Source organism: Enoplosus armatus, chromosome 5, assembly GCF_043641665.1.
Source record: "Enoplosus armatus isolate fEnoArm2 chromosome 5, fEnoArm2.hap1, whole genome shotgun sequence".
Taxonomy (NCBI): domain Eukaryota; kingdom Metazoa; phylum Chordata; class Actinopteri; order Centrarchiformes; family Enoplosidae; genus Enoplosus; species Enoplosus armatus.
In genome coordinates this window covers 5,014,050-5,035,177 of record NC_092184.1, presented here as the reverse complement: position 1 = coordinate 5,035,177, position 21,128 = coordinate 5,014,050, and the positions used below count along the sequence as shown (strand labels likewise).

The window sequence follows — 21,128 nt, the reverse complement described above, 5'->3', positions numbered from 1 at the left end:
AAAAGAAACACAAGCTTTTGGTCCAAGTCTTTTCTTCTCAGTTCCTTCCCTGTCTGTCCCTCCCCCTGTCTCCCCCTCCTCTCCCTCTAACAGCCAACAGACACTGGAGAAATCTGTTATCCTCTGTGTAATTTAGACAGGGAACCTGATTGATGCCCACAACTTTCCCCAGAACTCAGATATCGAACACATTATGATTGCATAGTTTTTTTTTTTTTACATAACAATCTCCTTTTTTTAATGTTTTATTTGCACATAATGGAATGTTTACATAAAGACCCCTCCCCGATCGTTCCCCTCCCTCCTTCCTTGCAGTAAAGTTTCTTTCCCTTTTCTTCAGAGACAAATGAGGAGATGGAGGGATGGAGGGAGAGAAGGGGGGAGGAAGTGGGAGAGTGAGGTAGGGAGAAAGTCAGAGAGAGAGCGAGAGAGGGGGACAGGGCTGTAGCCACCAATAGGCACGTTTATATTTTATTTTATTACTTCCACCATTTTTCCAAAAGTCACATGCGGATCTCTCCACAGCGTGTTACCATGATGACCCTAAGAATCCAGGAAGTGCGAGAACCTTCATTCAGCCAATCAAATGCATCCATGACATGTCGTGTATATATTTCTGTGTGTGCGATTCTGGTATATAAAACTGGACTAACTTTTACTACTACAGTCTTACCTATCATATAAATGTATAGTTTTTGTATTTAAATAAGCACCTGATGCCCACCCCCAGGACGAGAATAGTTTCACAGAAGCAAATATTTGTGGATAATTATGGTGTTGCCTGTCATGGGATTTATACAGGAGAAGGCCTTTAGGTACACAAGCCTCAACTTCATGGCTACCAACTTTTTCCATTTCGAGTATTTTCCATTGCTAAAAGAAAAAAACCTGAAAAGACGTCTGGAAGCTCAAACCTATCCACTGGTGAAACTGCTCTCTCTGTGTCACTGTCATTGGCTTTTACATTTCTGTGTTTTCTCATTTCATTTTTTTAATAAATGTCACCTACATGAAAGCCTGCGGTCGACTATTCTCAACAACTGGGACTGTGTGTGTCATTTTTCGCACTGAAAAAATAAGTATATACAGCGCTGAGCCCCGCCCCCCTCCTCCCACCCGCACTGACCACTGACTCCACCCCACCACCCACCTGCTCCAGAAAATTAACAAAAAAAGAGATGAACAAAGACAGGAGGAGGAAAAGAGCTGAGGTTAGACAGGTCACCTTATCCAGCAACATGGGAATTATGGGTAAATATGTCATTTTATCTCTGGTTGTTCGGCAACCCCCCCCTCCCCCCCTCCCAACCCCGCAGCATATATCTCTCTAGGATCTAATACACAAACCTCGCCAGTCGCCACGTCAAACCCCACACCGCCCCGCCCCCCGCCTTACACCCTGAACCCCCCTGGCAAGAAGAAAAAAATTAAAATAAACAAAAATTAGCATAAGTATCAGATTAGCTTGTGCCCCCCCCCCCCCCCCCATCCTAAACCCTGTCCCTCCCCTGTTTAACCCCACAAAGGCAGAGAGGGTGAAGCTAAGGACCCACACTACAGAGCAACTGTCCCCCTGTCCCACAGCTGCCCCTGGATATGCCTGTTCATAACGTTTACGACAAATTGACCTTGATTACTCTCGATGCGTTTATGACATAACGGAGCTGGAAAACATTCGGCAGAGGCCAAACCTAACTACAGTCCAATCAACAAGCTCAGAGTCTTAAAAATGTCTGATGATTTCTAAACCGGCACACGCAGGGGCACCTCACAACCACCACTCAAATTCTTCCAAAACGCTCGATTCCTGACGTCTCTTCTGCACACAGGAAAACTCTCTCCCTCCCTCCCCTCTCCCTCCTCCGTTTGTCCAGCCCTCCTCTTCCTCTCGTCTCTTCTACAGGTCGCTCTCTCCGTACAGGGCGGTGGAGAAGGACATGTAGTCGAGGGCCCCGGGTACGCCATCGGGCCCCGTGTAGGGCGCCATGCGGGCGATGCAGTACTCGGCCTGGTCGGGGGGGAGCTCCCTTCTCAGCTCCTCGGCGGTGATGAAGTTCTGATGGAAACAGAGAGGGTCCCACAGTGAGCGAGGTCCAACATTTACAACAAAACAATAAAATTGCAGAGATTCATTTTTACAGGAGCAATTTACTGATATGCATTACATATATGAAATGCTGCAGTATAAATAAGGTGCTGTGCATGACTTTAAAAACGTGCTCACTCTCTTATCCCACAGGTCATGTTGATTATTCATTAGTATTTGTTTTGTTTTTTAGTTGTCATGGAAGTCTCGCTTCACATTTTTATGTAGCTTTTACTCCCTCACTGTGTTTTAGGAGCCAATGTTAAACTGATAAAACAGAATAGAGAGACGAACAGAGCAGGTGAGGTAACTAGAACCCAAAAAGTAAGAATCCATGAAAAAAAACATGAGAGACAACGAGGGAGGAGGACGCAAAACGAAAAAATGAATAGATTAGAAAAAGAATAGAATAGCAAATATTTAATTACTTTTCATGATAAAAAAAAAAACGTCTTGTTTTGGAACTTTTCTGGTTCTGAAATTCAGTTGTTGTTTTCTTGGTGACATTGCAATTTCACAAATTCTTCCTCAATTTATGAATATGAGAATTAAAGCTAATTGTATGTGTTGTTCACTTATGTTCAACTAGTGAAATTTACTTCAGTTCGAGAAGAAAAACACTACATTTTATTTTAAATATGAATCTAATTACAAAACACCATTCTGATTTATTTCACCTGTACAAACTAAAACTAAAATTAAACTAAAAAGTACGTACTTCAGCATAAACACACGCTCACCTTATCAGCGGCCAGGATCTTGAAGGAGGCGATGACCTGGTCCGCTGTGTCTGTGTCGGTTGTTTCCCTGGACATGAAGTCAATGAAGGCCTGGAAGGTGACGGCGCCGCTGCCGTTGGGGTCCACTATGCCCATGATGCGAGCAAACTCGCTGTCGCCCTGGCAACCGAGAAACAAGGGGTTAACCCAGGAGAGACAGCACTTTGTACTCGCACACACACACAGAGGCAGACAGAACCTGTGTGTAAAACATCAGGACCACCACGAAATAGACTGAGCCGGTGAACAGCCAGGAGAAAGTTGTGATCGTGGTCCCAATATTTTATACTTCACACTTTGACACATGCATATAAATATATAACATGATCACTGGTGAATATCTATGGGAAACACACACCGATGAGGGCACAGAGGACAATACATTTGGACGGTCTACGTGAAAAATGACATCTTCCTTCGGTCAGTAAATGCAGCACAGGAAGCAGCTACACAGACGTGACAAGACGAGCAGCGAGAGGATCAGGGAGAGAGAGCAGGGTGTCTGCAGGTGTCAGGATTTAGGAAATATTCTTAAAACTCAATATTCAGCAAAGTTTTGATTTAAAAAAAGGACTGAATATGTCCGGAATATGTGATCAAAGAATACATTAACAAGAAAAAACGTTTTGGTATCGCGCTTATCCAGCTTTAATCATGAGTGGGTCAATTTCTCACTGGAAGATTTGCATGATGGGAGACGTTGAACATCTTTAACTGCATTCAAAACATGGTGTCAAAACTCCACCTCATGCAAGTCATTACAGGCTTTGAATTGGACAAACTAAGCTGAATTAGGGTATTGTTAGACCTGCGGACACCCTGTGAGAGCATCATGCATCAAGCAGCAGTACCAGGCTGTTTCCTGTAGAAATGAGTAGGGCCCGGAAATCCTCTGAGACCATCTGTCCTGAGCGCTTCTGTGGGCCGCCACAGCACAGCAAAGGGGGTGGGGCGTGGGGGTGTAGAAAGGGTGGAGTCGGAGAGACAGAAGTGGCAGAGAGAAGGAGGAGGAATGAGAGGATGAAAAGACAGAGATGGAAAAGAAAGGAGCAGAGGGAAGGAGTGATGAACAGAAATATAGATATCAAAATGTTGTAGAGAGAGTGAGTGATGTTCAGGGAGGTGAAAACAAGATAAAAACAGTTAACAGCGAAAGTCTCAAAGTAAAACCTGACAGACAGACGAGAGTGAGAGGGAGCCCGATCGAGCTGAAGCAGCACAAAGCAACAGAGACCCCTGGTGGACAAACAGGGACACAACATCTCTCTGCCCTTCATGCTGATGGACTGAACCCTGTCTGACCTGGAGCTCATCAGGAGCCTCAGAGCAGGAGCACAGACTGATCACAGACCAGTTCGTTTAACAAGTGGCTTCAGTCATATCATAGAAAACATGAATGAAGCAATCTATAATCTAAATACAATGTTTTTTTTTGTTTTGGGATACTTCTTTGAAGAAGTGTTTTGATAAGAATATTTTTTTTAATCTGAAAACGAGGACTCTGTCTTTCAAGAATGCGGCAGGAAGGGAATCCCTCGTTTTAAGGATCTTCTCATAGATAACACTTTGGCATCATTTGAGCAATCGAGCAAAAAATTCAATCTTCCCGCGTTTCAGATACCTACAAGCAAGGCATTATATGCTCTCTCAGTCACCCAGCTTTTCTACATCTACTGAAGCAACCATTGTTGACACTATCCTCTCTTTAAATCCACCTCAGAAAAAGCTTCTTTCTGTCCTCTATGACAAGGTGTCCAGCCTGAGGCATGTCTCCACAGACAGGCTTAGGGCAGCATGGGAGGATGATTTGGGCCTCTCTCTTCCAGTGGATACATGGACTTCCTTAAACTGGTTCATTCAGCCTCCCCGTGTGCACGGCACTGCACTACTCATATGCAGTGATTAACAGACATAATGTCCTGCTTAAAACTTGAGAAAATCAGATATTCACTTAAATACTCAAACAGGAAGCCTGGGGACCTTTCCTAAATACAGTCCAGACTCTGTAAAATGATTTACTGTCATAAAGTACAGCTGATCTGCAGCTTACACTTTTCACGTATGCAAGTCTTTTGGTGTGGCAGGTGAATACTCGTGTGAATGAGGGCCACTGGCAGTGAATGGGATTATAATTCTGTTATTGTTAGTGTTGTGTCTGTTGTTTCTCCCTGTTTTTTCTTTTTCTTTGTGTATGTCCTGTTAACAGCAAACTCGTCTTATTTATATGTTAAATGTATACATGCTATGTGTATTACTTCTCACTGCTGTATGGTGTCATAGTGTCATTGTATATCCACTCTTTATTTTCCTTGAGTTGCAGCATTAAGCTTTTGTTTCTGTGCGTTTGCACTGTAAAAAGTGAAAATGAGTGAACCAATTTGATCTATAATCCGGCTTTTGTCTTTGGAGAGATTATGATCTTTTTTTAAGATGGTTTTGCAGGTGATATTGTTCTTGTCCACTGTATTCTTGATTTAACAGACAAATACCAATGACTCCTTTCTTAAAAACACATTAATTAACATTTTTGTGTTTTAAGACTCAACATCAGGTGAAATGTTTCTAAAAACAGATCATAAAACCTTTGTAATCCAGATTAGTGCTAAAATTATCTTTAAATTATTAAATTGACTACAAATAAGTTTCGATAAGACTCATCATTTAAAGGTACATTATGTTGAAAATGTCAAAGTAACAAGGCAGACGTTTTATACGTCATACATTTAATAGATTAAACAATCAATGAAAACATCGATGGTTTCAAATCAATAATGAAAAGAATCAACACCTTTAGCCCCAATCAGAGCTGCATGTGACTGGCAGTGATCTCCGCTCTGCTCTCCTGCTCAGAGGCCTGACAAACACCAACTCTTCCCCTCCGCCCTGTCCTGTCCTGGAGCTCCTACCTGCTTGTCGTTCTCCACATCGTAGCCCAGGCTGATCAAACAGGCCTTGAACTCCTCGGCCATCAGGGCCCCGCTGTGGTCCTGAGATCGGCCAAACACCCAATGACAGAGCGCCACATGAGGATGAACGAATCGCAACACGGGGATGGTGGTGGATGGAGACCATGTGATCCACAGCATGCAAGGAGAAGATGAGGACACGGAGGATGGAGGGACAGACGGACAGGCAGACATTCATGGATGTTTAGACAATGTCAACGCACACAATTCAACAGGCGGCCATGATGGACCCGTGAAGACCCAACACACTCAAACAGTCACTTCAACACGTGCATGTGTCTGTATGAGACGACACATCGAGTTATTTATGACGCATTAAAACTCATTGACAGCAACATGAAGTTAGATTAAAAATGTATTCTGCAAAATGTATTCTAAAAGGCCTTCTGATTAATAATACAGTGTGTTAATATAAATATGTTATTGGGCTACTTTCAGCCTTTTAACTTAATATTTCTAAGAACTGAACATTTCCAGAACCACCGATCTTAGAAGATCTGTATCTGAGACACTCAAAGGTTCTAGTGTTGTGCTGTGTTGTGTTGTGCTGTGTTGTGCTGTGTTGTGTTGTGCTGTGTTGTGTTGTGTTGTGCTGTGCTGTGTTGTGCTGTGTTGTGTTGGGTTGTGCTGTGTTGTGTTGTGCTGTGTTGTGCTGTGTTGTGTTGTGTTGTGCTGTGTTGTGTTGTGCTGTGTTGTGCTGTGCTGTGCTGTGTTGTGCTGTGTTGTGTTGTGTTGTGCTGTGTTGTGCTGTGTTGTGTTGTGTTGTGCTGTGTTGTGCTGTGTTGTGCTGTGTTGTGTTGTGTTGTGTTGGGTTGTGCTGTGCTGTGCTGTGCTGTGCTGTGTTGTGCTGTGTTGTGCTGTGTTGTGCTGTGTTGTGCTGTGTTGTGTTGTGCTGTGCTGTGTTGTGCTGTGTTGTGTTGTGTTGTGCTGTGCTGTGTTGTGTTGGGTTGTGCTGTGTTGTGTTGTGCTGTGTTGTGCTGTGTTGTGTTGTGTTGTGCTGTGCTGTGTTGTGCTGTGTTGTGTTGGGTTGTGCTGTGTTGTGTTGTGCTGTGTTGTGCTGTGTTGTGTTGTGTTGTGCTGTGTTGTGTTGTGCTGTGTTGTGCTGTGCTGTGCTGTGCTGTGTTGTGCTGTGTTGTGCTGTGTTGTGTTGTGTTGTGCTGTGTTGTGCTGTGTTGTGTTGTGTTGTGCTGTGTTGTGCTGTGTTGTGCTGTGTTGTGTTGTGTTGTGTTGGGTTGTGCTGTGCTGTGCTGTGCTGTGCTGTGCTGTGCTGTGCTGTGCTGTGCTGTGTTGTGTTGTGTTGTGAGCCCAGACGCACTCATGTGATAAAAAGGCCTCTGAGTTGGAGGGTGAGTGTCCACAGGAACGGGTGGCAGAGTCCTGGAGTGTTTATGAACCACCATGTCAGACAGTAGCATGAACCAGTGATACAATGTGACACACACACACACACACACAGTGGCGTGAGATGGTGAATGATGGTGGTGACCTTCTCGTCCTTATGGAGGTTCAAGAACTATAAATGATCAGGTTTGAAAAAACACAAAACATGGTGACATGTTGTGCTTTTTACACCCAGGTCAGCACCAGCTCTGCAGACAGTGTAGCAGATGGAGTACCTTCACGCTAAACTACAAATACATTTTTCTGACTGCCATTAACATGAAGATCAGAATCAGATGAAAATAACATTCCTGTCACAGTGTAAGTCTGCATGACGAGGGGAAATAAATACAACAAGTATTTATCATTCACTCTTTGCCCTCTCAGCCAAAATATAAGCTAGTCACCAATAGTGCCTGTATACACCGATAACCTCTCCTCTCTTCTCTGCTAGCACCTGAACACAACCCCTTGTCTGGAAATAATGACACAGTATGTGCTTCCAACATGTGCTCGCCAGTGTAAAACCTCAGAGTACTCACACGTTTGGCTCCTCTCTCACCCCCTTGTGAAGTCTAAACATTCATTCGGTCATGTTAAGATATTCACAAAACGGTCAGACAGCTTCAAACTATTCAAATCAAAGTCAGACTTCTCTTTATCTAAACTGAGTCTTTATATAATATTACACAACTACCAATGACAATTTGGGTTGAGAGTTAAAGGTGGTCTAATCCTATGGGTGCATCATCATTGGTATGTTTTATTGGCATGTAGCTGTATTTACTGGCATGTATGACAAATCAGGCACAGTTAATATCTAAAACTTTCACCTAAAACATTTACTGCTCTGCATGCGTGGTTGAGGCTTTGATAGAATGGTAAAAAAGGAAGGGATTCACTACAACCCTTCTTGTATGTATTGGTGTGTATGTTTTATTGAGCTGAATTTTTATATCAACATCTAAAACAAAAGTCCCGATCAGGGGTAACCAAGTTAAAACAATTGCAACCAAGAAAATACTTTGCACCCAATCCAAGTACTGACACTCCTGACGGCAACTTCAACACTGACATAGTGAGTACAAAAAGGACAGACAATGTAATAAATAAGGTGTGAGCTCGGACCCCTGACCTTGTCAAAGTGGTTGAAGGAGGCGCGGTACTCATAGAGCTGCTCCTGGCTGATGCCCTTGGCGTCACGCGTCAGGATCTGGTTCTCGACCTCGTTGATGGTTCTGGCGATGGTGGTCAGCAGCTGCTCCCAACCCACACGGAGGTGCTGCACGGAGGAAAAACGGAGAGAAGGGGGAGGAAAAGTTTAACAGTGTCTTCCAGAAAAGATCAATTCTGATCAACTCCATGTTGACAAAACTATCTTAACAGAACTAATAATCAAAAAGTTCCTTTTTTTATTGCTAGCTTCTGTTCGACATGTAGTCCCTTAGAACAAAAAACAAAACGGTAGCTTCGGCGTTCTACTCTCTTTATGAACTTTACAGGACTTGCAAACTTTGATTTTGAGCAGTGGAACAGAGGTAATTATACAAAAACAAACTTTTTTGTGTGTGTGTGTGTGTGTGTTACCTCCATTGTGTAGGAAGTGTATTGGTTGTCAAAGATAAGGGCCTCCTGGATGAGCTGGTGGTATCCCTCCAGCGTGTTAATTTCAGGCATGTATGACATGATGCTCTTCTGGTACTCCTTCAGGTTGGTCAGCTGGTCCTCCAGAGTGCCGTTCATTTCAATGGATATCCTGCCAATTTCCTGCCGACACAAACACACAGTATTTAGATCCTGTTAAACCTACAAATGTACATCCACCATCACATGCAGCACAGCGTGAAATGTTTAGCAGACACTCTGAAGCAAGCCTTCACGCAGCAGACCTCATCCAGCACTGGAGGACAAATTTCTAAAGTTATTCAACCCTTTCTAGTGTTTCCGAATACATTGATGAGCAGCTTAACGCGTGCTCCAAGGCTGTTTGTCTGACTGCGCTCTGAGTCCTGAGTTAAGACTTTTAATTTGAGTACTGAAGGTACACAAAGTATGTCTGCTCACTCCGCTTGTATGGTCATGAATAGCTGTGAGTGAAGCAGTGTGCATGACAAAGACTCGTGATCATGAATAAACATAGCAAGTAAATAAAGAATATGAATAAACAAACTCGTTCAAACTAGTTTACCTATCTGAAAACTTCCCTTCCAAACTGTGGCTATGAGCATTCCCATCACCAAAGCTCCTAAAGCCCGTCGACTCTGCTGCATGAGCTCACTGGTTTACAATGTTGGCCTGAAAACTGTGACAAACTACACACAGCTGTGCAAAGACGAACCGCTTCAACACAATAGTGAGCACTTGGACTGATGGCGTGGGCTAATCCATTACCTCCATTTTGGCCTGTATATAGGCGCCGACCGTGTTGGCCTGAGTAGCGAACTTGGCTCTCAGAGTGTCGTTGGAGTTCTGCTTGTTAAGCTCATCCTGCAGGGCGTTGTCACGCTGCGGCACCATGTCCATCGCCTGCAAAAACACACATAAAAGACATTAGAAACACTCACAACTGTAAGCGAAAGCACCTGTAGCTGCACCTACACAGTCATTCAATCACTGGGCCTCCAGAGACCCCGTCAAGCTCCTCAGCTTGAGGATGACGGCATCTCTGGCTTACTGCAGACACGTTTGCTAATTCTGCTCCATGCAATCAGTCTGATCAATGACCACAAAGTGTTTACATCATCTCCAGAAGAAGAAATACTGGACACAGGGTCCTGCTTATAGCTCCGGTACGCACATTTAACCAAAAGTTTTACATTTGAGGAAAAATATTAGGGGGGCCGATGAGGCAGAACGACAAAAAGCAGTTAGGTGTAAGAAAAAAGAAACACACCTCTTCTGATCATAGAAAGCTCAGGCTGCGGCCTACCTTTTCCCATTTGCTGTCGATGCTCTCAGGTGTGATGGTGGTGTAGGGGTTTGCTCCACTCAGCTTGATGCCGTTGCTCTGGGCAATCTTCTGCACCTCAGCCTGGATGGCCTGGATGGCCTCCCGCTCCTTGTTGGCCTCCGCCAGGGTGGACTTGAACTGCTCGTGGGCTGTGATCAGACCCTGACGGAAGAAGCGCGTTTGATCTTTGTTATAGTTGCTGTCTGGTGAAGGTAAAACCAATCTTATGCCAGATAGTTTTTGTTTATTATTGTATGTCTTGTGTGTAGAAACAAATGTAAATAAATGTGCTTCCTAGTACACAGAGCTCCCAGTGACGTATACTTCAGATTTCTTGTGTAAATCTTCTTTGGCATATTTTCGCCTGTATTTATTTTGATGATTAGTTTCATGTGTTGCACCTCTCTGGACCACACTCCCATACGGTCCAGTTTCCAGTTACCTGGATCTCCTCAATATTGTGGACGATAAACATGTCCTGCAGGTCCTCCATAGCTCCCTCCATCCAGTTGTTGAAGGGCGCCGCTCTCTTGGCGTACTCCAGGTAAAGCTCATCTATCGACTCCAGCTGCTTCTCTGTCCTCTGTTGGAGAGGAAACAGAGAGAAGAGGGGTTCATTAAAATAGAATTCACTCAGGGCTGTTCTAGGACAGAGTAAATACCTGGACACTTCATTAGACATTAGGGCCGGGTATCATTTATCGTACAAGAATTTAAAATAAAATGGTTTAAACTTGGCAAAATTGTTATATAAATCAGGACCCATCTGATCCGAGTGGTATAATCATTTTCATAAAGCTCTCTCTGCTTTTGGCAAAGATCCTTTTCTGAGATCTCAGTGAAGCTATGAAAGACCAGTAGAGGCAGATAACACACAAGTTACTTTGGCCCATTTTGCACCCGTACATTCAATCTTTATGTTCAGTGGATTTTACATTTCATATTTTAGTGAGTCACAGCTCGTCTAGACACTTACACATTTAATGCAATTAAAGATACGAAGGTTAGTGGTATGTTGCCAGACCTGTTCGTCAACATCAGTGAGAAACACTTCAGACGAGCCGTCTCGTTTTGAACTTTTGGCACAATCAGTACAATGTGAAACACCACTTGACTGCATCAGTTTCCAGCGATCATTATTTCATCAACATCTGATCAGAGGCCCCGGTATCAGACACACATGTCGGACTCAGTCTTACCTCCAGTGACTCTTTGCGGCTCTGGGTGAGCGCTCCCAGGACGTCCCACTGATCACAGATCTTCTGACAGCGAGCGTTGACGCTGGCAGAGTCGTAGTAGTCCAGCTCGCTGGAAAACACGGAAGAGAGCAGAGGTTACAGCTGACAAGGTTTTTCTCTGCAGACTATTTCTTATGATCTCATGCTTCTTTTTCTTTTTTACTTGAGTTCCTGTGCGATGGCGGCGATCTGCTCCACTCTGTCCTGATGGGCTGCCAGGTCGCTCTCAAAGGCCTCGTGTTTCCGTAGCAACGCCTTGACTTCTGACAGGGTGGAAGTCTCGTAGTCTTTCTGGGTCAGCATGGCCTCCTTACCTGCATACATATAAGATTAATTTATTCACTCAACATTTCACTGATTTGACCGGGTAACCGTCTCACTGCGACTGGAAGTCTCTGTAGAGAAGCTGCATACAGAAACATACAGTAAATAGATGAGTGAATGAGCAATGTTTAAAATATCCTGCTCTCTTCACGAGGAAGAATGACTGGTTAAATAAAGATCAAAGTTATGTTCTGTGATTTTCTATTGAGCATTTACACACCATCAGTCCAGGATTCATGGATGGCAGCCTTCTGGTGGAACTTCTCCGCCAGGTGCTCCAGTCTCTCCAGACGTCTGATCTCGCTGAGGATCCACTCCTCGTAGCCCTTCTCTGCTCCTTCCAGAGTGTGCCATGCTCCATTGATATCCTGAGACCAAGCAGCAGCAATTACTGACATTAATCCTTCACTGCAGAGGACAGTATGGCACCCGTTTCCTTGGAGAGAAGCTGACCCGGCGGGACAAGTTGCTCGTGTGTCCATTTTGTGATTGAGGCCGATACAAAAGTTTTATTTCACATAAAGATTCACAACTACACTTAAACCTGCTTAAAAAAAGATTTTTATCAAGAGCAGACTCTATCAGTGTGTTAGCATATCCATTTGGAATATGAATTTTCTCCAAGTGCAGATTGTCTGCAGGCTGTAACAAATAAGCATTCAAATGTCTTCAGATATGGAATTTGTCACTGGAAACAGATTTACATATTTTTTCCATCCAAGTAATGCAAATTATGTCTGCATACTTACAGACACCATGCGTCCCTCTGACGGCATGAAGGCAGGTCTGTTGCTGAGTCTCAGTTTAGTCTGCAGAGTGTTGAAGCTGATCTCCAGCTGACATTTCTCTTGGACCTGAAGGGAGGTGGGCTCACAGTGTTAGAGAACAGATTCTTACCACTTAAAATGACAAAAAAACTACGGGACATCAAAGGACTGAATATGCCGGGAAACAGATCCTCAACTGGCTCAATGAGAACTAGTGAACACCAGTGTGGCAACATTTAAAAGCTATCCTCACATATTGTCCTGCATATTTTTTGGGAGTACAAAGTTATTCTAAACCTTGGGTGGTTTGTGGACACAACGGTAGTCTCTGAAGTCCTCCTGTTTCGCTTGCATGTCATTTACGGTCTTCTCTTGGGTTCGGTTCTCCAGCCAGGGGATGGTGCGACGGATCCACTCCAGCAGCTGGAGGCAGCGAGGAAGACGAGGAGAAAACAAAAGTAGTCAGGTTAGAACAAGGCTCTGAGACTTTCTCAATGATAAAAGCTCTTTCCAGAAAGTCAATATGTGTAATAGCATGTGTAATGTCAGGACTGGTAAATGAACACATGGATCTAAAATGAAGAGGTCTAATCAGCTCAGGTGTAAACATGCTGTTCTCACCTCACTGGCCAGTTTCTCATAGTCCTCCATCATTTGCTCGTTCTCCTGGTTGACAGCCAGCACTTTGCAGATACGATTTGCGGCTGTCTCAGCCTGTCAGGACACAGAGTGATGAGTAGCGCCCACAGTAAATGGATAAAACACTCTGTCAAAGCTTAGTGAGAACATTCACTGTAACTGCATATTTAAAACCAGGATGCTGCGCATTAAAGTCACTAAAACAAAAAAGTGTCTATTGCTTTTATTAGTGCGTCAACCCGGGTTTTTATTACCACTGTTGATCTCCAAATATGTGCGAACACACTCCACACACAGGCAGTGAATAATCTAATCTATCAGGCACACATTAATAAAAAAGTGCAAAAAGACAAAAACTCAAATGAACAGAGGTCAAATGAGAGTTACTTTTTGACTAATAAAAACATGCTCCAGCTGTTGATGGTTAGTTCTATGTGCCAAAATCAATCTGTGTGTTTTAAAGCTCCATGCGTCTCCCGTCACAACTCAGGAGTCAGTCCATACATCTAGTTACTGGTTCATGGAGCGCTGTAGTCCACATCAGTAGGTCTGCCTAGGACACTACTGTACCACTGGAATAACAAGAACAGTACACAGACTTTGACAAGTTGATTCAAGTGGGAATATTCTGTACAACAAACTTCCACTTCTTGTTTGTTTTATCATAAATGGCTTTTTAATCGGAGTTCAAATATTTACTTTTAAAGCTAAGCTAATACATCCCATATTTAAATCATATCATATAACAAAACAAAACATTTAGAGTTGAGAAGTGTTAATAGCAACTTAAAAGAAACTGAAAAGACATCAACCAGTGTTTCCCACAGAAATAAACCAAAACAGGTCTGGTTTCCCAAACCCACATCAGGCGAAGGATCTCACAGGGAGTATACACGATCACAGCACTAACAAGAGTTTGGGAATTCAAGTCCAGACCATGAAGTAAATCTCTTTTGGGGAAACACAGTCAATGTCCAGAGCACAGAAACAGAAGCATCAGAAAGCATTTGTTGTTGTTGTTTCCAGAGTTCCCATCATGGTCTTAATCTGTAAATATTTCCTGACTTCGCCCTGAGTTTCCAAAACTATGTTAGAGAGCATTCATGAGCATAAAACTAGCGGTTTTTGGACTGTAAACAATCTGATTTCCTGTCCAGTTGTACCCAATGAGGAGAAATAAAAAGCAGCTGAAAACCTTATGAATGCTGGAAACACTCCACTGTATTCCTGCAATTTGACCCATTTTCTGACACTAGCTGATATTGACTTAATTCCCCAAAAAACTGATCCCTGTCTTTTCACTGTCTGGAATAAACTTCATATGATGACTGATGGAAACCCTGGTGGGTTTACTTTGCCGCAGTGAAGTGTTAATGTGAGTCTGGAGCGCGAGGAGCTCACCTTCTGTGCGCCAGAGAAGGCGTGATAGAAGCTGGATACATAGGTCATTATGGCCTTCTCATCCGGCCTCAGCGTACCCACGATGTCTACGCATCACCCAGCAGGATAGAGAGAGGTTGACAAAGAAAGGTAAACAGAGAGAGAGAGGCAGAGTGAAGCCAAAGCTACCCAAAGTGACATGGTACTCGCTCCCTACAGGAGCAAAGGCAGTTGGGTGGGGAGACAGTGGCTCCCTCTTCACGTCCACAGCTTCAAGTTCCTCCTATTACCAGAGGACAGGAGGAGTGTCCTCTTGAAGAGAGTTGAGGGACACTGAGCCACAAGTTCAAGGTTGGGGCGCAAACACGCACATGGACTGCTGCATCAAGCCTCTGTGACAAGGCAAATTCATCCAAAGCAGTTTATTCAAAGCCTGAAGCGGGTGATTCCTGTAGTTTGGTTCATTTAGCAGGTGAGAATGACGCCATTACTAATCAGGCAGCACAAAACAACTGCACTGAGGTCTGAAACTCCAACTCTTTGTATCCTCAGAGAGAACTCTCAGGACAGACAACATACTGTGAAACTACTGCAAGAAGTGTGCCAAAATGAGGGTTAAGTACTAAGAGACTCCATTAACTTATTAGTCAACTCATAAAGAAATCAACAACTTTATAACTGACTAATAAATGATGGGTTATCAAGCAAAAACCTCCTTCTGAAATGTGACTGTTTTTAACATATATGCATATGTATATATTATATACATACATACATATACAAGTTAATACATCATATAAACATCACAATACTAATTCAGAACAAAAAGTTCAGTTTGAACTTGAATTAACTATCATGTTTGTTTTTACAAAATGCAGTGCAGTTGGAAGATGTCTCAGACACAGTTGCAGGGTCTCAGTGCAGCTCTCATGCAAATTTAATAGTCATCATTCTCAAATGACTAAATGAAAAAACAACACACCAGATGATGAATAAACTCTCCTTGAACAATGTGATTTGTGTGATGTTGGTCAATAAAGTACAATGCTGGCAAAAGCAGTAAGTCTGGAGAAATACGAGTTTGATGCAAAGACAACATGTCTCTGAAGTGACCGATTTCACGTCAATAATTCAAGGAGTAGAAGGAGAACAACACAACACACACAGAAACATCATTGCACACATGCCCAGATCTGCCTATTTGTCACACACACACACACACACACGCACACGCACACGCACACGCACGCACACACGCACACACACACACACACACACACACACAGAGAGGCCTCTCCTGAGACTGCAGAGGCACACAAACAAGTTCTGAACAGGCCAGAAAATTAATTAGAGGAAGAGGAGCAAAACAAGAGACGCATCAACGGGCTTTCTGTCAGAGGCCTACAGGGGGAGGGGAGGGAGGAGGAGGAGGAGGAGGAGGAGGAGGAGGAGGAGGAGGAGAGAAACAAGAGATGGGGGGGCAGAAAAGAAGAATCATAAACAGGCTGAAAGCTGAACTTTCACATTCTTTATAAAGATGCTGCAGTCCAGAAAGCACAAACTGCATTATTTACTTACACTGCAGCTAAATGCTTCTTCATAACAGTTATTTGACTTGATTAAATTGTCAATATCTTCCACTTAACATGACAGGACACCCCTTCTCAAATCTTTGCTTTACTTGTGAATTACCGAATAATTCCACCTCTTCAGGCATCTAAAATAACAAGGGCACTGCTTTATTTTCAGGGGACAGGAACCAAAAAGCCTGAGAACCACTATCTAAAAAGGGAGGAAATAAACTGTCCAATGTTGAGGGTTCACTACTTTGGATGCACCGTTTTGTGATAATTTCTCATACAAAATCCTACAATTCCATTAGCTGGACTACTTTTTCCCAAGTATACATGTCTTTCAGCTCAGCCGCAGTCTACACATCTCAGTAACAACACATCAGAGAACCACAGAGGACAGAATATTTACTGCTTTCACCAGCACAGTTACATTCACACTATCTGTGTTTGTGTGTGTTTGTGTCCCAACAAATCCAGAGTCCCTGTTGAGGCCCGGGGCTTAGCAGCGGTGTCGAGAAGAGTGAGGCCATGCTGGACAGCAAGCAGCACCTTGTTAGTAACAGGAGGTTAAAGGTCAACGTCGGGGGGTCAAAGGGTACCTTCTGTGCTCCAGAGAAGGCATGGTAGAAACTGGACACATAAGTCATTATGGCTTTCTCATCTGGACGAGCAGTGTTCACAATGTCTAGGGGGGTTGGGGGGAGACCGTGGTTATGAAGACACACACATACAGGCAACACAGAGGACACAACAGGACACACACACACACACACACTCGGATATTAAACAGGCTGGCAAACACAGACACACATTTAACAAGCTGCTAGCTGTTAACAGCCAGACATACGATCAAAACTTGATTCACAAACAGAACGAGTACAAATACAAGAGGACGGACATAGAATGAACAATACTGTACATACAAGGGTCAGACTCATATCAGCTCACTGAAGATACTTCAGTGATGGAGTTTCATCCCTGATCAGAGCTACATCAAACTCGCCAAAGATGAAATGAAACTGGATTTTGTGTGTGTATATAATCCTCGGCGCTCACAGTGGTCTCTCCCTTCTACATACAGGTGACGACATTCACACAGTTACATTTACAATCCAAAGCATTGGAGGAGACAGAGGAGGAGGAACAATGAAATTAAGGGGAGGGGCGGAGGTTCCATCGATCCTCTCATCTGCTGTAACAGCTCATGTAACAGGAACAACAGTGGACGTGGAGATCAGAGGGCACATTTACATGTACATCAACACTGTGACTGTAATGGAAGTGAGGGGATAATTCGATTCAGTCAGGACAAGCCATACTGTACTCTGATGTTACTGTGACTGTGTACAGCAACAGTCACACACACAGTTGGATTTTGTGTCCGGCTCATCTCAGTCGTCACCTTTTAGAAATAAGTAGGGCTGCAGTTTAAGTCGTGCTCTACAACACATTGATTTGTCAGAACGCTTGTATTACAGTTTGTTTACATTAGAAAGCATCTGGAGCTGAAAGCAACACAAACTACTGAATCACAGCCGTTTCAGCTGAGTACGAGTACTTAATGAATGAGAATAATACAGGGGTCATACAAATATGAAATAACTCAAGCAGCTTGATCAGACTGCTGCCCCACTTACAGTACGGTCACAGTTACCGAAACAGTTTGCGTACAGTGGATTACAGCACACACACAGGTCAACACAACATTAATAACAACAACAACAACACACATTCATTCACAAACACGGCCTACCTTCTGCGTCCAACATCTTGGGGATGTCCAGGTGCTTCTCAGCCACCTCAAAGGCGTTGTTCAGATTGGTCACTGGGTCATCCTAAACCACCAATCACAGCGTCAGAGGACAACAAACTACTTCAGATTTAAGTTCAGTGTTTTTTTAGTTACTGCTCATTTGAAATTTAACTTGTAGTTTGCGTCAAAAGGTACAAAGACTGTAAAACCTTTGGATGTGGACTGGGTTTGATCCTGAAATGTGTAAGTCTAGCAGTAGTGTGTGTCTAGTTAGTAAGTGTGTGTGAATCCGTCTACCTTTCTGAGGCTGTCGTAATCGATGAGATCCGGTCTGTGTCTGTGGATCAGAGCGTTGAAGGCGAGACCGTCCTTCCAGCTGTTAGAGAGAACAGAGGAGTTGAGCGTAAGGCAGAGGGGCCCGGTCACATGACACTTCTACATACACATTAATTGTGTGATAAGTAAGTTTGTCTGTTCTACATGCCACCATCGTCTCCGCCAGCTACCATTCACAAAGCCTGTTCTGATCTGGGTTTAGACACCTTTTCAGTATGACTTTGAATTACATTTATGAAGTACTACAAAAAACACACCTCTGACAAAAGTAACATTTCCACCGAGCTAAAATGATAAAATACAAACAATAAGACGTGACAATAACATCACAACAGAATCTACTTTCTACATCATGTTTAGACTAGACTGAAGAACCAAAACAGCTCTTGAGCAAAACGCTGACAAAAATAAAGGTTTTTAGGTAACTTGTACTTCGTCTGAGCTGTATACAGTACATGGACAAGCATAATATACATTTTGACAGCTTCTGATCCTTCTTTCCACATATTGTATTCTGTGTGAAATCTTAAATACTCTGTACATTTCATTTTGTTTTGTAACAACAGTACAAGTGGCTTCTGACTATTTCACAGAAACATGATCCACTTCCTCCAACAGGGGGCGACCTTTCTACACATTAGAAGTTAATTTCAGGAATATTTGATATTCCTCGATGGCACTGAGCCTTCATTCAGCTTTAAACAGTGTTAGCTTATGGTGAGACCCGTACCTATCAATACATACATACAAATGCCCATATACCACTACATGTGGCCATGCAGCTCTACGATGAGAGAGCGCCTGTGTGTGTGTTAATGAGTTACATTTTAGTTTGTGTGTGTGTTTGACAGACCACATCATCAGTATGTTTTTAAAATACTGAATAGCTGCAAGTTGTGTCTTCCAGCTCGGATATCATGAAAGTTCCTTGCACACTGCAGCTAACCATGGATGCTCTATTATCAGGGTTCCACTGGAGAGTTTTACTGTCCCATGAGAACCCAAAAGCTCTTTTAGAGGATTTTCCAACCTCAAGTTCAAGAAGGGAATTCTGATGGAAATGCTGAACTATATATCTATATAATCTTCTGAGGGCTTTTTGGTCTTTAAATGTGTTGAAAACTGGCTCAAAAATATTGACTGTCTACAGCTTTCATCCAAGAATAACACTAATGACCCTTAAAAGATGGCGATCAGTCCAACCTTAAAGTGTGTGTGTGTGTGTGTGTGTGTTACCTAATGTGGAAGTTCTGCACATTGACATTCTTGTAGGGAGCGGTCTTCCTCTGGCACCACAAGAGAAGACCCTCCTTCGCAGAGGTCTCTGCAATGAGGACAAAGATGGAAGGGAGAAGAGAGAAGAGCAGGAGTGAAAAGGAGATCTCGATCTCATCGTCACATTTATTAAGTACTTGCACCGTTTTACTCCATTAACGGAGAGAAAGCAGAGAGAAAAATACTGCAGTGCCTGTTTATGAGTGTGCTAAATATAAACTGCTTCATCAGCGGGAGGATGTTTTTGTTTACTGCATGTGCCTGAACAAACATCAGAAAAATATCACTCCCCAATATGGAGAGTAAAAAATATGAGTCAATATTCTTTATCGCGGCCCACGCCCACCAGAGTTAATTCAACACAGACTGTTTTAATTAGCCACCAGAGTCATCACAGATCAACATGACGACTCTCCAGTCAACAGTTATCAAACACCGTAAATACTAAAATAAAAAAACCTGGAGGTGGTGAAGTGTGGACACATGTCAGTGTTTGTGCTTAATAATTAGTCCATTAATCAGTTGGTTCATCATCAGAAAATGGATGAGGATGAGGATTTGTTGCCGTTCTATCAGTGTCTTTGGGTTTTGGACTGTTGGACAGTTTGAATGATGATTTTCTGACATTTTGCAGTCTGAACGGTTAATCAATTAATTGAAAAAATAGTTGACTATTATTGATAGATTATTCGATAATGAAAACAATCACTAGTGGCAGATCTGGTCTAAAAGTTTAAATTGTTATGCAGCATTTTTTCACTGTATAGGTAATAATTGCCCTTCAGCAAGGCTGATCTTGAATGCGTTTATGCAAATGAAACCACAGGAAGTTGTACCTTCTACAGAGATGTCCTGGATGGCGAAGCGGAGGATGATGGTCCAGATCATTCCCAGGGTCATCTTGGCGTTTCCATCCACGATTTCTACACAACAACAACAAAAAAAGTCGCTTCAATCAATCACCACGTTTCGAGATTCACTCTGGACCTTAAATCTCGTGTATCACTACTATTTTTACAATCTTCCATCTGCTCTTCCATCTAATAATGCCAACACACCCACATACAACTGCTCTGAATGTCCCACAGCAGCCAAAATCTCAAGTGTGATACATTAACAACGATTTCTTGCTAGATATAAAATACAGTCAGTTGGATCTTGCAAGACAATTGTTTAATACAATGTACAAGAGACACATATTGGTATTTCATCATTTGAAAAGGGCAAATTCATTTCCAGTCAACACATTGATTTATGGTACGGACTGACGTTGTGCCCTGTGAAGGTGTGTGTAGTGAAAACAGTACTGACAAAAAGGCAAAAACTAAGTATCAGAACTTCATCAAATGAATTGAACAAATTCATTTACCACAGTGAGAATATATACAGCCTGGCACATCGAACCTTGTTCTGTCAGTTTTCCCACTGTGATCCACAGATATTTAGCAGGTTAATGAACAGGACAGTGCTTTGATATATTAGTGAGAAGGTATGTCATGGGGGTCACATTCCTCTCATTGTTCAAACACAGTCCTTTCATACTTTCACATACTGCTTCATCAATCACTCTCTCGCTGCCAGCTGTCACCTGTGAACGTGTCCTGCATCGCTTTCATTCTGTCGGACATTCTTCACGTTTCATTTGACACTCAGATTTCTATTCTAACAGCACTGAGAAGTC

General features: G+C 43.0%; 1 protein-coding gene across 11 annotated transcripts in view; it reads right to left on the bottom strand.

The window, feature by feature from the left end:
• Nucleotides 1–1,501: 1,501 nt before the first annotated feature.
• actn4 (actinin, alpha 4) overlaps nt 1,502–21,128 on the bottom strand; it is a 54,840-nt gene continuing 35,213 nt past the window's right edge. The window contains exons 4-23 of one of the 11 annotated variants that reach the window (XM_070906483.1): nt 20,284–20,370; nt 19,409–19,496; nt 18,134–18,212; nt 17,837–17,918; nt 14,531–14,616; nt 13,112–13,204; nt 12,788–12,913; nt 12,473–12,577; nt 11,944–12,091; nt 11,563–11,713; nt 11,361–11,469; nt 10,604–10,744; nt 10,141–10,323; nt 9,603–9,737; nt 8,799–8,978; nt 8,347–8,493; nt 5,772–5,852; nt 3,717–3,782; nt 2,827–2,985; nt 1,502–2,056 (exon numbers count right to left, since the gene is read on the bottom strand). In XM_070906483.1, the coding sequence (XP_070762584.1) occupies nt 1,898–2,056; nt 2,827–2,985; nt 3,717–3,782; nt 5,772–5,852; nt 8,347–8,493; nt 8,799–8,978; nt 9,603–9,737; nt 10,141–10,323; nt 10,604–10,744; nt 11,361–11,469; nt 11,563–11,713; nt 11,944–12,091; nt 12,473–12,577; nt 12,788–12,913; nt 13,112–13,204; nt 14,531–14,616; nt 17,837–17,918; nt 18,134–18,212; nt 19,409–19,496; nt 20,284–20,370 (2,405 nt within the window). In that variant the 3' untranslated portion in view covers nt 1,502–1,897. Of the gene's footprint in view, nt 2,057–2,826; nt 2,986–3,716; nt 3,783–5,771; nt 5,853–8,346; nt 8,494–8,798; nt 8,979–9,602; nt 9,738–10,140; nt 10,324–10,603; nt 10,745–11,360; nt 11,470–11,562; nt 11,714–11,943; nt 12,092–12,472; nt 12,578–12,787; nt 12,914–13,111; nt 13,205–14,530; nt 14,617–16,682; nt 16,769–17,836; nt 17,919–18,133; nt 18,213–19,408; nt 19,497–20,283; nt 20,371–21,128 lie in introns of those variants that run through there. The other 10 variants (XM_070906486.1, XM_070906488.1, XM_070906487.1 and 7 more) reach the window with 10 other exon arrangements.